General features: G+C 42.7%; 1 protein-coding gene across 1 annotated transcript in view; it reads left to right on the top strand.

Moving 5' to 3' along the window:
* Nucleotides 1–224: 224 nt before the first annotated feature.
* Nucleotides 225–18651, top strand: part of siah2l (seven in absentia homolog 2 (Drosophila)-like) — a 46121-nt gene continuing 27694 nt past the window's right edge. Inside the window, exon 1 of the mRNA XM_085997045.1 lies at nt 225–813. Within this exon, the coding sequence (XP_085853171.1) occupies nt 448–813 (366 nt within the window). The 5' untranslated portion in view covers nt 225–447. The remainder of the gene's footprint in view (nt 814–18651) is intronic.

Raw genomic sequence — 18651 nt, forward strand, 5'->3', positions numbered from 1 at the left:
CGTTCCCAGAACCAAATGAAAACAGACCAGCTCCCGGCGAACTATAACTCCCGGGAAGCTTTGCGCGTTGTACAGGCTGACGTCTCCCCCTCACGTGATGCAGTCAATACGTAAACGACCCACCCCCCACTCCGAGCCAATCAGCGACACTGTTGTCCAGCGAGGCCGACTCTGATTGGCAGTAGTAACCAAGGGAATAAGCCCCACCCCCCTATTCGGTTACACGATGAAGCGCTGCCGCCATGTTTACGCACGGTCGTGAGAAGGGACGTTGGCTTCGGAAATAATAATAATAATGGCGTTAATAACAAGGAAAAGACCAGGCCGTGCGGCTGGCGGCGCGATTTAGCCGGGGAAATTGTTGTTTACCTTCTGAGAGTAACTTCAGTCTTCAAACTAAATTTAGCCGTTATTTTGAATGCGTTGCCTGCTGGAGCTTCGTTCGCCATGAGCCGACCCTCGTCAGCCGGCGGCGGGAAGACGGGGAAGCACACGGCGACGGCGGCGGCTGTGGCGGCGGCGGCCGCAGCGGGTGGAGGAGGGAGCGGCAATCCATCAATAGCGGCAGCAGCAGCGGCGGCCGCAGCAGGAGGATCCACCCCGCCGCAGCCCGAACTCACTTCCCTCTTTGAGTGCCCCGTCTGCTTTGATTATGTGCTGCCGCCCATCCTGCAGTGCCAGGCCGGGCACTTGGTGTGTAACCAATGCCGGCAGAAACTTTCCTGCTGCCCGACCTGCAGGGGCCCACTCACCCCCAGCATCAGGAACCTGGCCATGGAGAAGGTGGCTTCCACCATCCCTTTCCCCTGCAAGGTGAGTCCATGCTTGCGCGGGGGAACGGCCGGCAACTTTTGTTAAACTTAGGCAGTGCATGCTGGACTGCATCAGGTGTGTTTCTGGGCTCCTGTCGTTTGCAGTCAGATAGAAATCCTAAATGTTTTAATACTGTAGTTCTCTATCTGGCCATCTGTGACTACCTATTCTAGTTGCATATATGGTGCATGTGCTGTAGTTTAATGTATTAAGCGATTCGATGTATAAGCCCATAATATCTTGCTGTATAACCATGTTGGTGATAAATGTAGCTTGGCTTGTAAACAAGATCTGCAGAAGAGAGCAGTGTTAAGATTTCGACTTTGTCAAGTTGAAATTTCCCCCCTTCTGATTCTTTTGTGATTTATATTAAAACCTGTAAAAGTGTATTCCCAGCATTGATATGGCATCAATTACTATCACAGTGGATGGAGCTGATGGTTGCCTGTTCTGAAATTATTTGGAGTTCGATATATTTACGTGAATCCAGTGTTTTCTACGGACAGCTGCATGGATTTGACAGTTTGAGATTTTGATGCCAGAGTAAATTAATTATCCATCAGTAATCCTTTGTCACTGCTTGTGACATGCTTGCATTGGCTGTTGCAGTGGACTTTTTCCTGCTTTCTATATTCTTTGTTCCTCACGACTTGCTTCCACTGCTTCTTTCCTGGTTTCTGCTTTTCGCTCTCCTCTTCACTGATTCTTCGCATTATGCCTTGTTGATCTAAGTTCCTACTAGTGCTGCCATCGCAGACATCTGTCCCTCCTGGGCATTCAATTGACCTCCCCATCTACAGCAAGGGCATTCTTTGCTGCACCACATGGTGCTAGCTTTATTCAAGCTGCCTCATTTTCTTCTTCCTCCTCAACCTCTTGCATTGGGGGTGGGGTTAACTTTCCCACTCTTCAACCAAACCTCCCCTTATCGCTATGTAAAATATCCACACTATTGCAAGCTTGACACTCCCCATCCAGAACCTCATTGTGAACTTAATATTGCTGTTTTTAACAATATTAGGAGAGATAGGGTGGCAAAAATAGGAGTTGGAATGGCAGTGTTATTAAATAATTCTATAACAGTGCTAGAACGCAAGGATACTCTGAGGGTTGTACTACAACAGAATCCTTTTGGATAGAGTTAAGAAGTGGGAGGGAAATGGTAGACTTCTCATTACAGGCCACCAAACAATGGAGCTGAGGGTGATCTGCAGACAATTCAGGGAGATCTAAGAATAGCTGGGCAATACTATTGGATAATTTTAACTAGACCCAAGAGAGACTGGAATAAAGATAATACAAGTGGGGAATACTTTTCTGAATGTATCAAGACTTCTGCTTAGCTCAGCACGTTTCAAGCATTTTGTTTTTTTTATTAGGAAACGATATGGGGCAAATAACTGATGAGTAATTGGAAAATAGGAACCAGAACATTGTTATGTTCAATGTAAGAAAATAAAAAGGTTATTGAGTAAAAGCTAAAGGCACTGGGTTGGAAAAAGGCAAAGTTAAAGGATCTGGCCCAAATTAACTGAAGGGGGCCATCAAAGAATTGAGTTCAGTGGACAAATAGAGAGAGATGTAAACTAAACAAACTTAAGTGATAAAATTAGGGCTAACAACACTAATGAAAATCATGAGGAATATACAAAGTGTAGTGCGGGTGAGAAAAGGGAGATTAGAAGGGTAAACAGGAAATATAAAAAAGACTAGCAGATAACATCAGAAGACTATTCAGGGCTTTAATAAGCATGTCAAAATAGAGGGTAGGACTACTGGGAGATGAAAGAAGAGGATTACTTGTGGAGGATGAAAAGGGTAGTAGAAATATTAAATATTTTACATCTGTTTTTACAAATGATGGTGGAAGTGAGAATGTAGGTGTACTCGGAGGATACAATTGTTAGAGATAATTGTAGAAAAGGAATTCTGAAGAAATTGGCAGAACTCGAGGTGGATAAGTCACAAGGCCCTGATGGCATGCACCCTGTTTAAAGGAGTCAGTGAAGATAGAAGGGACATTGGCTACAATTTTTCAGTCTTTTGTTGGATATGCAAGTTGTGCCATGGGACTGGGGAGTAGCGAATGCAACACCTTTGTTAAATTGGTAAGTATAGACTAGTTAGTTTAATGTCAGTTGTGAACAAACTCTTAGAATCCATAGTTCAAGATAAAATTAGTGAGCATTTAGAAATGCATGGTTTAATCAAAGACAACCAGCATGGATTTGTTAATGGCAAGTCATGTTTGACATTTGCTTTTTTTTGTTGAAAAAGTAGCCTGATGAAAAAGGAATTGCGGTGGATGTAGAGTATATGGATTTTCAGAAGGCATTCGATAAGATGTCTCGCGAGGCTTGTCAGAAAAATTCAGGCCTGTCGTATAACTGGGAATGTAGCAGCATATATAGAAAGTTGCTGACAGCAGAATTTGGATAATTGGATGTTGCTTGGATAGGAGAAGAGCTTTGGGAATGGTGTACTCCGGGAGTCAATGCTGGGTTCACGTTTGTACTTGGTGTATATATAGATGATTTGGGTTTAGGGAGCGTAATCTTAAAGTTTGCTAATATAAAAGTAAGTGGTTTTGATAAACAGCGAGGAGGACTATAAAAGACTTCAGGAAGACAAATGGGTCAGCAAGATGGCAGTTGCAATTTAATGTGAACAAGTGTGAGGTAATGCATTTTGTGAGGAAGAACCAGGAATGTGAGTATCTACTGAACAGAAAGACATTGATATGTTTGATACAGAAATCATGGGATTCAAATCCTTTAAAGTGAAACTGTAAGTACAAGTAGATAAAAGCATTAAAAAGGCCAACAATGTGTTGGATTTTATAAATGGGGGACTCGGATACAAATTTAAAAAATAAGTAATGATAAATTGGGAGAAAACATTGGTTGAGCAAATGTTGGAGTACTATGTACAGTTTTGGGTGCCTTGTTCTAGAAAGGATATTAAAGCAACTGAGGAGGGGCTCATCAATTTAAAATTGTCACTGAGAAGGAGGAGAGAGCTTGGGAGACATTTCTTTATGCAGAGGGTTGTTGGAGCGTAGATTGCTTTGTCATGGGGAGTGGTTAAGGCAGAGACCATGACATAATTTAAGGGGAAAATGGATAAGTTATTGAAACTGTGAACGATACAGGGCTGTGGAGAGAGAGCAGGGCAGTGGGATTAGTTTTGGATTGTTCCTGCCATGAACTGGCATAAATATGATTGGATGAATGGCCTCCTCCAATGCAGTATACTTCATTGGCCCCTCTTGTTATTTCTGTTCCACTGATTTCTAACCAGCCCACAAAACTAACTTTGCCTTAGCCACTAATGATATCCTGGTGACTGCAGCTCAGTGTCCCTTCCTGCCGTGCTCGATTTCTTCAATACTGTAGACAAACTGTGCTGGCCCACCTCTGCTGTTCAACTCTGGCATCAGTTTCTTGTAGTTCCACTCCTAGCTGCCCCAGTCCGACCCTTTATCTTCCCAAATACTTTCTCCTCCTCCTGGTTCTGAGCAGTAATATACAGTACTCCATCCTTAATCACCTCCCATTTATAGAAAGAGAAAAAAGAGCTTGTATTTATATAGCACCTTTCCCAATCTTGGGAATCAAAACACTTCACAGCCAATGAAGTATTTTTCGAGCATACTCGCTGTTCACTGTTCTAATGTAGGGAAATGTGTCAGCCAATTTGTGCACAGTGAGGTCCCACAAGGGAAATGAGATACATGTCGATTTAATCGGGCTGTATATTCCGATCCCTACGGGTGTGAATGCGCTGTGTACACACCCGTAGGGGCATCGGAAATGCCGGTTTCAGGCATGCACCGCGCATGCGCTGAAAACCGGCGTTTCCGGATGCATGCCCTAGAGTATCTCCGCCCACAGAAAACCCTTAGAAATCTTACGCCTGGTAAAAGCAGGCGTAAGGCCTCCTTTTACCAGCATAAGAGTTGAAAAAAGTAAAAAAAAAAAAAAATTCACTCATTTATCATTTAAAAATACTTTTTTTTTAAAAAAAAAGGTAAGTTTATTTTTAGCCCTGTAAAAAACTTAAATTATTTTTCCAAAAATTTAATTTTTGTTTAAAATATTTAATTTATTGTAATTTCAACTCATTTTAAAAACGTGATTTAAAAAAAAAAAAAATTATTTAATGGTTTACTGTTTTTGGGGTGATCTCCATTCATATATTTGACAGGTCTATCTGTCAAGTGTATGAAGGGAGTTTCCCTTCTCCTATTGGCTCCCATGGCCCACGTGATCCCAGGGACGCTTGCGAACCGTATGTGCCTCTGGGATACGCGGGCCCTGCTCATTTCGAGTTAGAGAGGCCCAGGAACGGAAGTATACACACCTCGGGAGCCCTCGGGTAAGTCCGTAGATTTTTTTCCAGATCGGAGGCCTCCGCACGCAGGAAGCCTCCGATCAGAAAATACGGGCCAATCTGTTTTAGTATTGCTGGTTGAGGGATAAATGTTGGCCAGGAAACCGGGAGAACTCCCCTGCTTTTCTGTGAATAGTGCCACATGGGATTTTTTACGTCAACCTCAGAGGGCACGTGGGACCTCTGTTTAACGCCTCATCTGAAAGATGATACTTCCAACAGTATCGCACTCCCTCAGTACTGCGTTGAAGTGTCAGCCTAGATTATGTGCTCAAGTCTCCGGGGTGGGGCTTGAACCCACGACCTTCTGACTCCGTGGTGAGACTGCGACTACTGAGCCAAAGTTGACGCATTAAATTTCATCTGCCATTGTTCTATCTACTTAACTATTTTAACCAACTTGTTTTGTAATTTCTGATCTGCTTCCTGGTACCATAGACTCTGTTAGTTCGGTATCATTTGCAATTTGGCCCGTTCACTTGGATGCTGTTTCCATTTTCAGTTGCTCTTGATTTTCTGGACTCTGCTGGTCAGCTGGACCACCTGGGACTCCTCTGTTGATGGGACTGTGCTCTGTTGCTCTTTGATTCCTGCCTGCCATCAGAGGTTTCTATATTGACATACTGGCTTACCCACAACCATGGGCTCTCCAACCACTGTGCATATCATTGGATTACTTTTCGACTTTCCCTTGGCTGTAATATAGTTCTTGGACTACACTGCAGCTACCATGCAGACCCTGGCCACCGTTTCATTATTGTTTTTTTACGATCCCTGGGTATTCCCGATCTTAAAACAGACGCTGGACTTCCCGATTTGCATCCACACCCCAGACTTTCTGACCACTGTGAATCCTGGACTGCTCTCCAACCCACCTGCTGGCTGAAGTATATCCCTATCATGTTCTTGTACCAGAACTCTTCCTGCTGGAGTTCAGTGTTTAATGCCTTAATCCTGGTTGCATCTGTCTTCATTGCGCATGCAAAATGACTTCTGTCCTGGAGCCAAGGTCTTCTGCTTCTCCAACCTTAATCTCTTTGCTTCACTCTTGCCGTATCTCTACTCATCCTACACATAGGAACAGGAGTAGGCCATTCAGCCCCTCGAGCCTGCTCCGCCATTCAATGAGATCATGGCTGATCTGCGACCTAACTCCATACATCTACCTTTGGCCCATATCCTTTAATACCTTTGGTTAACAGAAAGCTATCCATCTCGGATTTAAAATTAACAATTGATCTCGCATCAATTGCTGTTTGCGGAAGAGAGTTCCAAACTTCTACCACCCTTTGTGTATAGAAATGTTTCCTAATTTCACTCCTGAACGGTCTGGCTCTAATTTTTAGACTATGCCCTCTAGTCCTAGAATCCCCAACCAGCAGAAATAGTTTCTCTCTATCTACCCTATCTGTTCCCCTCCACTCAACTGACCACCTCCATTCCACCTTGCTCCCTGGCCCACTTGTTGCTACTCCCCTGTTAAACTCCATTCCTTCTGCTACTCCAGACTCTTATCCCTGCTGGACATGCTTATCTTTGTTGAGGATTTTGCTAAAGGGTGACTGCTGGAGCAGAGCCAAACTACCAATGCCCCTTATCCCAGCATGTCCCTTGCCCATCTCGCTTCTCTGGCGCTAATCCCTTGAATTTCCTGTCTCTCCAGGTGTCTGCTTGATTCAGTTAGTAGCACACTCGCTTCTGAGTTAGAAGGTTGTGGGTTCACTCATTCAATCTGCACTCCAGGATGAGCACATGATCCCAACTGACAATTCAGTGGAGTATGGGGAATACTGCATTGTTGGAGATACTGTCTTTTGGATGAGATATTTAACCAAGGCCCCATATGTCCTCTCGGATGTCATATCCTATGGCAATATCTGAAGAGGAGCAGGGTATTTCCCACAGTGTTTTGGCCAAATTTCCACCATCTACCAACACCACCAAAAATAGATTACTTTTTGTGGAATTCTGCTGTGTACAATTTGGTTGCCACATTTGCCTACATAACTATAGTGACTGCACTTGTACAGCACTTTGTGATGGAATGGAATGTTAATATAAATGAAAGGTCGCCTTTCTTCACTTTTATTCCCCTCTCCAAATACGGCTTTTTGTCCGTGGGCTCATCCTGGAGGGATGCCTCGACATCCTGGGCTAAGCAGAAACACAGGATCACAGATGGTGACTCCTCCTCCTCACCAAGGCTGTGCCGCCTGGTTTCATGCTCCCCATATTCCCATCCCAACAATTCTCACAGTTTAGCATTCCTCTTCAAATAGCACTTTTCGCAGCCCTCTTGCTCTATGTTCAAAAGCCTCTCCTTCCTTCCCCCGTCATCCTTCGTGTTAACTGTTGTCTCTTTTTCAGCCCCCTGGCACGCACACACTCAGCCACCTCTTGACCATGTTATACATGGCATCGAAATCCCTTGGGTCTTCAACCGGGTTTTCTCTGGTCTCCTTTCTCCCTACTTGCCTGTCATCCCTGCACCATCGCCTTTTGTGGTAGGAAAAAGCACACTTCTCCCTGACTTGCACTCCACCACCGCATAACTTTCTTTATCTCAACGATTGAGACTCCTCATGGCTGCGATGGGGCCAGGACACAGGCCAGTATCCTGCGAGCCCTTCAAATTTTAGCAGGACTCTGCTGAGATTAATAACTGAGAAGGGGCGTACTCCAAGCCGGATGAGGGCAGGCATTTAAGACAAAAAGTAAGCAGGCGGCCAGGTTAAGCAGTCTGGTACACAAATTAAAGGAAAGAATATTAAAAATAGTAAAGTTTTAAAAAACTCACCAGTAATTCAGTGTAGTTTGTGCCCACTGTCGATTTGTAACAAGGATTGAGCTCCTGTGAATTGATATTTCAAGCTGCAGTGCCACAAGTGATGGTGGAGCTGGGAGATGCCATTACTGAGGCACTACAGCACTGCCACCAGTTGGAGGGTGTAATTACAATTTGGTAAGTTTACATTGGGTATTTCCATTATAAGTGTGCACGTAGGAATTTGCACGTGCAAAAGGGTGATACAAAAGTGACTAAAAACATAACAGATTTAATAGACAGAAAGTGTGTATAGACATGAAACTTTTGAATAAGAGATAGATCTATTTATATTGAAATTATCAACCCTGCATACTTGCCCACTTCTAATGATCTGAAGATGGTAGGAAAAGCAAACCGGAATTTCCACTTATAGGGCACGTTTAATGTTCTCGGGATTTCCCAAAGTACTTCACAGTCAATGGTTTCCATTTGCACAGGCAAGTATGGCAGCCAATTTGTACAGAGCACAGTCTCTCAAACTGCAGAGACTGATGATCAGCTAGTCTATTCTAGTGGTATTGATTGACAAATGAATGTAGGCCAGGGCATGGGGAGAACCCCCTGGTTGTCTTCGAATAGTGCCTTGGAATCTTTGAACGTTCACCTGAACAAGCAGACGGGACCTTGGTTTAAAGTTTCACTCGAAAGACAGTACTTCACAATGACGCACTCCCTCATTGCTGCCAGCCTTAATTATGTTCTCCAAGTCCTGGAGTGGTGCTTGAACTCAACCTATTGACTCAAAGATGACAGTCCTACCACAACCAAGCTGAGACCCAGTCTGTGGAAACCATGTGACTACCAAACCTCTGTTACTTATCTGGTAACATTTTGCTGCTCATCGGGAATGACTGCTTGTTGGACACTTTAACGCTATGTTTGTGTAATTAGCAGCCTTTTCTGATCCCACACCTGAGCTGCTCCTGGACCAACTCCATGCCTGGCCCCTTGCTCTCCGCCTAACCTCACTCTTCTGGGGAAGTGCCTAGCTTGACATAACAGCTCAGCTCAGATCAGGAAGGGAATGACGTATGGATATATGTAATATAGTCTTATCCTTATGAACCGTGTTTCCTTAGCAGCAGTCTTGGAATCAAAGCTTGCAGCCCAAGTCTCGAACATTTCAAGATTCAAATAAAGTCTTCATGCCACACTTTTTGAGAGTTGGAATGTAGACTTTCTGAAGCAAATCTGTGGAGATCTAAATTAAAGGAGTTTGGATAATCCCCATTTTAAAATATGAAGTCTCAGGAACTTGTATAAATAGAGCAGAAATTCTGCTTGTGGTGCACATAGATTGAACAGGGATGTCCAAGGCTCTTTCCTAAAAGAATTACTGGTTAATTATGTAGTGTGGCAGCACAGAGAAATAAAATTCATGGTCTTTGTAATATGTAACATATCTTAGTATTTGTACTTAATCCTATTCATGCAAAGCATCATGCTGTGGTGGCTTTGCTGTTTTAACAACTTGTTGCCAAAGTGTGCTGATGATTCTTTTTCCTGATATTAAGCAATGAAGCATTTCGCTGTATAAATATTGGGATGCTTGCAACTTCAAGTATTTTTGTGTGCTCTAAATTTTAAAAGTGCTCTAGTAATTTGAAAGCAAATCTCAAAACTAATTTGGTGGTTACTTGTTATAAAATTCCTACGGTCCTTGGCATTACGATGTCAGCTCCAACACTTGAACATAAACTGTGGGCTGTATGTTGTGCAGTGTCCTCCCACGTGCTGCTCGCACATTGCTTGCTGGATTGTTTCCAGCTTGAAAATCGTACTGGAACTTGAGGACATTCCAACAGGTTCAGGATTTTGCAGCACTGAACAAGGTACTTTATAAGTGGAAGTCTTGCTGGAATGTCATTGAGGACAGTAACTGTTTTTGAAACAAAGAAGTAAAACTATGTGGCTTTAATGGAGTCATGAAGGGTTAGAATGCACTTTTATTTTCCTGGGAATTTCCCATCTTCATTTGATATCATCTGGGTGGAACTGAGCTTTTAAATTGAATCTAGACCTAAAGCAACACAACACTTTGTTAGCCATGTGTCTGGCATGTGCAGAAACTGTCGCTATGCTTGTGTCTCTAAACCAAGTTGCAGAGATATTCATACAAGTCGAGTTTTTGTTTGTTTGATGTGGATTGCATGTGCACTCCCTGTAGGGACATATTCCACTTAAAAGTCCAGAGTGCTTAGGCGCAAGATGGCACAGCCAAGTCTTTCGTGACACTTGTATTCTTGTACCTGGCTGAAATAAATTCGGAGAATAAAAACAAATCACAATTCAGCAGATAGGATACCTGCCAGTAAACCAGCAAAGCAAAAGAAAAACGAATTGACCTCCGGATATGCCATTTCAGTGGAATATGATTTTTGTGGTTGCAAAGGGAATGGCCAGATTGCGCACATTAATAGCAGAATAATACATTTGGCCGTATTTTGCGACCCCCCCGTATGGGGTGTGTACGCGCTCGTAGGAGCCGCGCAAGTTCCGGGTTTTGCGATCTGTCAAGAATCTTCTTGGCAGATCCTCCGTATCCCCGGGAGATGGGCCTCTGCGGGTGGAGGCTTGCGCTATTTGCCCAGCCTCCGCCTGCTGAATGCTCGTGAAATTCTTACGCCTAGTAAAAGTGGTGGAACGGAACTCCCATAAGTATGAATGGGGATTCCCTTCTTTTATTGGTTGCGCTGACCCATGTGATTCCTGGGGCGCTTGTGAACCGCATGCGCCCCTGGGATACGTGGGGCTCTGTCCGCACATACCCGGAGAGGCCCAGGATCGCAAGTCTCCGGGCCACCAGGTAAATGTGTAGATTTTTTTTTACAGGTCGGAGGCATCGATCGCAAATTTTGGGCCATTGTTACGTGGTCTGATGCGCTTGTCATTCTAGCAGTGTATCCTCCAACTTACCATGAGTAATGCCATGGGTGTGGCACTAGCAAATTATAGTACAGTAATATTTATTTCAGCTTCACTAGGAGCTGGTCATATGCAAATGTAATCAACAACCAAATTTGGAAGCTGCTATTGTGAAACTGAGCCTTGCAGGCCAGGAACATTTTAGATTTGCTGCCCAGTTTTCAGTCGAGCTGATTTCAGTAATGCTGTTGTAAGTAGCTTCAACATTCCTGAGCTAGAAAGCAGAAACGGGCCAGATTCCTTCTCCTGATTGCTGTACTGTGGCTCTTGCTTGAATGTGCATAGGTGTTGGGTGAGACCTGAATTGTGCTTAATTATGATGTTTAGTGGTCAACTAGCCAGCTGGCATGGACTGTCTAGGTTGACGTGAAGAATGCTTTCCTTTTTGTAGTACCCCAGAGGATTGTACGGAACTGTACCCTGGAATAGTACTTGAAGTGCTACATTGGAGGATCAAAAGTGCAATTGTGAGGCTGCTGAAGAGTTATTGTAGAGCGGGACTGCATTTCTAAACTGTGTACAGTATAATGAAGCCAAAGTACTCTCTAATGCTTGAGAGTTAATTAGCTAGAGGTTTACTTTGATTAGAATTTTTGCCAGTTTTGACTTTTTTTGTAAAACAAATGTTACAATAATTTGTCATGTTAAAATTATTCTAAATACTTTTGGAGCAGTTCTAATTTTAGATTTATTCAAAAAGCATTGCTGTGGATGGAAGAAGCAGGCAAGAAAAGCTTGGAAAGCAGCCACCCAGTAAAGAACATCACTATGCCAATGATCTTTTTGTAATTCTTTCCCTTTTCCTCTTTTTCTTTTCTTGGAGACTTCTGTTTATCAAATTAAACCAGTCTGTTAACTGTTTTACAGGATAGGCTCGGCCCTTTGATTTTGAGTGGGAGTTGATGGTGACTTTTTGATAGGGTTTGAGATGGGTAGTTTGTGTTTGACAGCAATTGGGGTTGGTGTTGGAGGGGGCGGGGCTCGTGTTGGTGGGCAAATGCAGAGCCTGTGTCTTGAATGCCACAAGTGTTGCCTGGTTTGCCTCCAGCAGTCCTCTTGCCATCAGAGATGACACTGTAAGACAAATCATCCTTGGCTGTGTGCAAGTAGAGTTCAGATTTCAGTGGTAACTGTAAAATTATTTTGAGATATGTCATCTGAACGCTATAAACTTCTCTTGAATGCGCAGGAAAGTGATTTTGAACAGTGATATTGAGGGGATTACTAGAATTTACAGCACAAAACAGGCTGCTTAAAGTGCCTTTAAAATACTTCATCCAGCTAAACCTGTCCTGATTTAAATAGTGTGATCAGTGCTAAGTCTCAATTTATGTTCCATAGGATATTGAGGAAATTCCTATTGCTTTATATTATATTTCCGGTTTGATTCAAATTGTACCTTGTTTAGCACTGCAGCAAATATAATCATCTTGTGCCTGTGTCGTTTGGTACCACAAAAATGAGTGGTTTCTTGATAATGTAAAAGGGGTATTACATAACCAAGTTTATTTGTCAAATTTATCCTGCTTATATTTCAGTGAGATTCAGTGACGATGAATAATTATGCATCTACAAATTCCACATTTCTGGCTTTGCCAGTCTGGAACTCTCATTTTTCTCGAAGATTTGTGTAGACCAGCAATGCATTGGTGACTTGTACAAGTGGGCCTGGGACCAGATGCAAAATGGGAAAACATGACCTATGTACCACTGATGGCAACTATTTATATTTGAGGGTATTTGTGCTGTTTATAGTTGAGTGATTGGAAACACTGGTGAAAACCCTTTTTATGGTGAGCCTGTGTCTTGAATGCCACAAGTATTGCCTGGTTTGCCTCCAGCAGTCCTCTTGCCATCAGAGATGACACTGTAAGACAAATCATCCTTGGCTGTGTGCAAGTAGAGTTCAGATTTCAGTGGTAACTGTAAAATTATTTTGAGATATGTCATCTGAACGCTATAAACTTCTCTTGAATGTGCAGGAAAGTGATTTTGAACAGTGATATTGAGGGGATTACTAGAATTTACAGCACAAAACAGGCCTTTTGGCCCAACTGGTCCATGTGTGTGCTCCACACGAGCCTGATAGTATGTCACAATGAAAACCATGATCCAAAATGTGAGATCTTGAAATTACATTATCTCTTCCCGCTGTCCCCACTCCAACCACATTATCCTTGTCCCAGTGGTGGGGAAAGAGAAGCAGCAAACAGGAAAACTTTCTGGGCTTATATGCTTTATGACCAGCCTCTAGAAACTTTCAGCATCCTATGATCTTTTTTGTGGGTATGTACCTGTTTTCTGACAAAGTGGAAATCAGGAATTTATAGAATATTACAACACAATAATGGCACATTTTGGTTTATAAGCCTGTATTAATGTTTTTCTAAATGTGAGCCACCAATTTAATCCCACTCTCCTGCTCACATCCCTTCTGTCTGTCATTAAAAAAACTATGTCTGTGTACGCTTTCTGTCTACAAACCCTTACTTCCTGTTGTTGCACTCTCTTGTGCTTGTTACCATTATAAATTCTAAATACACATTAATGATTAAAACTGCCCATGTGAACTAGTCAATCTGGCCACTCTGTGGCGCTGTTTCACCCACAAATCACTCCATATGCTTCCTGAAAATATTTCACCTGAAAATTTTTGACTTGCTATTTTTTCTCAAGTCCAAAATAAAAATTGTTCAAAGCTACATAATTTGTAATAAATTCCTCCTTTTTCTGTCCGCTCCTGCCTTCTGCTGCCTCCCACCTGACGTGAGCTTATATTAAACTTTAAGACCTCAGTTAGAGTGCTGCGTGCAATATTGGGCTCCACACTATAGGAAGGGTATTGAGGCTTTAGAGACGGTACAATGTAGATTCACTAGCATGCTGCCTGGTATGATGAAATACAACTACAAAGAAAGACTTGGAAAAATTGGTTCTTTTTTTATTAGAACAATGCAGATTATGGGCCGATATGATAGAAATGTTTAAAATTACGAAAGGATGGGATGTGGCTGATAGTACTGGCTGTTCCCAGTAGTTGAGGGGTCAAGAATGAGAGGCCATGGATACAAGATGTAAGAAATTTAGAACCGTGGGCAGAAGTAACGTCTTCACACACTGAGTTGTGAGCATGTGCAATTCACTTCCAGGGTTAGTGATTAAGGCAGAAATTATATCAACATTCAAGATTAGTTGGATAGGATAGAAAGAAACGGTGCTAAAGAGATGACAAAAGTTAAAGGAGAAGGCCATCAATACCTTCTTGGGGCAACTATAGATAGCCAAAAAATGCAGTCTTGCCAAAAACCTTTCTTTTTAAAGGCCATACTCACGGAATGACGGTCATCAGCTAAAATTCCAGACTCCTGCATTACCATTCCTGTGCCAGTGGCAGAATAAATCCATTTAATATTCTCTCTTTCAAGCAGCCAGCAAACTCTCTCTTTGTATCCTTTCTATAATGGGGTGTCAAAACTGCGATGTAAGATTTTATACATAACTCTGTTTGGGTTAACGTTTCAGGTTGATGACGAAAGGTCATCGACCTGACATGTTGACTCTGTTTTTCTCTCCACAGATGCTGCCTGACCTGCTGACTATTTCCAGCCTTTTCTGTTTTTATTTCAGATTTCTAACATCCGCAGCATTTTGCTTTTGTTAAGCATTACCTCCTTTTTTTTATTCTGTGCTTCTAGATACAAAACTAAAGATTCCACTTGGCTTGTTTATGATATCTACTTGTTAATGTCCTGCATATATGTGCCATACTGCTCGTCTACTTCATTTCAAATGGTAACATTTGAAATGTGTTTTTTCCCCTATTCCTACTTCCAAAATATATTTCATATTGTTTAACTTTGAACTTCATCTGCCACCTGTCTGCACATCCTGTTAGCTTACCTATGTCCTGCAATTAGTCGCAATCCTTATCATGGTCCCCAAAGTGGTGTCATTTGCAAACATTGATATTGTTCCTGCAATTCCTAAGTCCAGATCAATTGTATAAGTACCAGTTTGGCTCAGTGGTGGCACTCCTGATTGAGTCAGAAGTTTTAGGTTCAAGCCCCACTACAGGGTTGAGAACATAATCTGCTGTAATGAGTGTAGAACTGAAGGCGTGCTACTTTGTCAGCTGTGCCTTCTTTCAGATGAGACGTTAAACGGAGGCCCTGTTTGCATAACCAGGTGAGTGCCCATGGTACTAATAGTTTGCTCAACATTCCTTCCTTGGCCAGCACCACCAAAAACAAATGATCTGGTCATTAATTTATTTGCTCTTTGTGAGATACTGCTATGCGGACAATGGCTGCCATATTTGTCTACATAACAGAAAGATAGATTATGTAGCAGACATGCAGGCAAGTACAAGAAACTTCGTGATATCCGGCACCGACGGGACTGGCGTGATGCCGATCTATGAAAACTTCCGGACAGACCAGCGCTAATGTTGAAGGATACGGAGGTTTTCATCTCTGTATCTGACAACAAACACTGTTGCTTAGCAACAGCTTGTAAACAGTCGGCCCGTACCGTGGAAGCGTTTCTGTAGCTTAGCAACAGCTTCAGAGAGGCTTTCCAGAGACTGACTGTTTTTAAAAAAAGAAAATGCTAGGAGAAGAAAAAAAACCTGCTAGAAGAAAAAAAACCTAACAAAACAGCTGCTGATTTCTGCCGTTAGATCGAGGTTTCCGGCCATACAACCTCCGGATAAACCAAAGTTTCCTGTAGCTTGCTGTAATGCATTTTGGGACATTGAGGTGTGCTGCATAAATGCTCTGTGTTTTCTGTCTCGCTCTCACTTTCATGCGTGCTCACTGCTGCCCTCTGTGCTGACCCAGATTCTCTCTATACAGGAAGGTTGGGACCTTAATTACCAGCAGCTGATATGAGGGCATCAAATATCAACATAATCCACGTAATGGTGTTTTCACTGCCTGATTGAACATCAGTACGAGTTCAGGTCATTCTGATTTACTGAGAAGGTGTATTACAATGCACCGATATACTATCTAATTTTTTTGTTATCTAGATACCATTGTTCTTTTACTTTTTGGAAGACTGGTGGTTCCAGTAGAACCACAACCAGTATGGGCACGGCCTTCTGTTGTGGGCAGGTTTGCCAGTATGTGTTCATGGGTAGGTTACATTATCCAAAGCAGCTGGTTACAAAAGTGTTGTATGAAATACTTTAAATAGTCGCACCTTTGACTATCTTGACTGGGAAATTAGAACATTGTCAGCATTTCTCCTCCTTTCTGCTTCTAGTTATGTAATGATGAATGGAATGGTGAGCTTGAGAAGGGTTATTATTCAGAAAAGGCTTGTTTTTTCACACATGTTTGGCAGTTTTGTCAGTGAGTTAACTTTTATATTTTCAGCTTAATTTATTCCCTGAACTGCTAAATACTTAACTGCATGCTGTTACCTAAATAGTTTGTAATGTAAACACAATGTATGATTAATCAGTTCATGGATATAGCACATCTAGATGCATGTCAGCTGAACATTTGCATATTTTGGGGTCGATTTTCATTAAGCTGTCTGGAAGGAGGCGGGACTACAACTTTCGGGTTGTAGTCCCGCCTACATCGACGTCCGGCCAATCCACGCGATTTTCCCTTGATTGACCTTGTTGAGCCCACCCAGCGGGCTCAGCAGGTCAATTAAGGGCCACCCGGCAACAGGTGACGTCACAAACTGAAATTTCATCTGTCAAGAGGTGTTGACAGATGAAATATCAGTGTTTCACAGCTGTTTGAAGCTGCCAAACACTGACAGTCTGACTTCTAACCTGAGTCCTTCTACACAGACTCAGTTAGAACTGTCACCGGCACTAAAAGCTGAAGGCTGTCACTTTTGACAGATCGCGGCCATTCAGCTTTCAGTGCCGGCTGAGTGATGGACTCCCGACGCCTACAGGAAGAAAGGCTGTTAAGCTAAGTACAGGTAATTTAAACTTCTTTACACACTTTAGACACGCCAAACACACTTACCTTTGCACTTATGCACCCATCACTCACCTGAACATCGACATTGCGACCCCTCCAAGTCCTTCAACCCGACGGCTCGACTGCTCTAACCTGGCGTGGTTTGGAGCCATCGGGAATCCCACACAACACCCCTCAAAATAGGGATTAGGCTAAAAACTGCCTGTTAACTACCTGTTAACAGGCAGTTAATTGGCACTAATCCCTTCCCGCCTCGGGTCGGCGGGTCCCAGTGCGGGGCGGGTACCCGCCTCCCCTGAAACTTACGTGGAGGCAGGTTTTGGGCGGGATGGTGTCGGGACCCTCGATTTTGGGATTTCCCCCCCCCCCCCCCCCCCCCCCACTCCTGAAACCCCGCCTGACAGCTCCAGGAAAATCTACCCCTTTTTTTTTGGAGGATTGTTGGTGTAAATATTTAAGGTTGTTGCTTAAACATTTTGCCCCAATCGCAAACCATTATTTAGTTTTCATCTGTTTTAAAATTTTGTCCAATGATTCTCTAATGCTCTAAAATGGCATTGGCTATTTCAAGGTTTCAAACATTCAAGAAGCATTTAGATGAGCACTTGAAACGCCATAGCATACAAGGCTACGGACCAAGTGCTGGAAAATGGGATTAGAATAGATAGGGTTTGATGGCCAGCGCGGACACGATGGGCCGAAGGGCCTCTTTCTGTGCTGTATAACCCTGACTCTATGACTAAGGTTTTGATTTAAGATTCGTGTTTCATTGCCTTATGGCTTCTGAAATGGGCTGAATGCAGCAAGGTAGGCAGAGCAAAAAGCAGGTGATCAAATTGTAAATATGGTGTTGGACAGTTGCCACATTTACAAAATGTATTGCGGAACGAATGTTGAGCAGCTTTAGATCTGTTCGAATGCTGCCATTCACCAACCTACGCTGTGCTTCTAAGTCTATTTTCAGACTGAATTCTCTTAATATAAACAATATTCTTGTGTTCCTCTTCCTTAAGATATTGCTGAGCTTAGAGAGTTGGAATTGTCTTGGCGCTATACTAACTGACTTTGGTAAATAAAAATGGGGGTGGCGTTCTACATTGTATCACTGTGATGTGAAGTTTCAACCCCTCAGTCCACGATTGTAGAGCAATATCCAGGCCCAAAGTCACATTTTTGTCTGGCTAATAAGATTTTTAATGTAGATTTATATCGATTTATAGCATGATGTTTTATATTTTATAAACTGACAGCAGTCCACTTTTGCTGATCTCTCTCCATAAAACACAGATTTGTATGTGGAAGTAAATTTTCCATCAATTGGCAAATACGTATAATTCAGAAATTCAGTTTAATTTGTCACTAAAACTGGTGCATGTTTAGCCCTCAATCTGAAATATGCTGGCGCATTTGTTGTAACTTAGCTAGTGCTGTATGTGGTAGTCACTGGTATTAATGATGCAGTAGTTTGATCCAGTTTTAGTTTATTAATTCTCGCCTCTAGGTTGCATGCATAGGTTGTGATGTGAACCAGGAAATAGCACACCAGGACAAATATCTACGGCTAATTGCTGATTTTGGGCCTTCTCCCAACACACTTACTTGTGCTCGTGCAAAAGGCACGCCTGTGTGAAGCTCTGTAGTGAATGGATGTAGCATGCTTCTCTTTTCCAGCTGGGTTATTACAGGAAATTGTATGGGATGCACATGCTCTGCAATAGGTGGGAAAACGTTATGCTAACAGACCGT

This window comes from Somniosus microcephalus, chromosome 1, assembly GCF_052327205.1.
Source record: "Somniosus microcephalus isolate GS21.2 chromosome 1, FLI_Smic_1.0, whole genome shotgun sequence".
NCBI classification, from domain to species: Eukaryota; Metazoa; Chordata; class Chondrichthyes; order Squaliformes; family Somniosidae; genus Somniosus; species Somniosus microcephalus.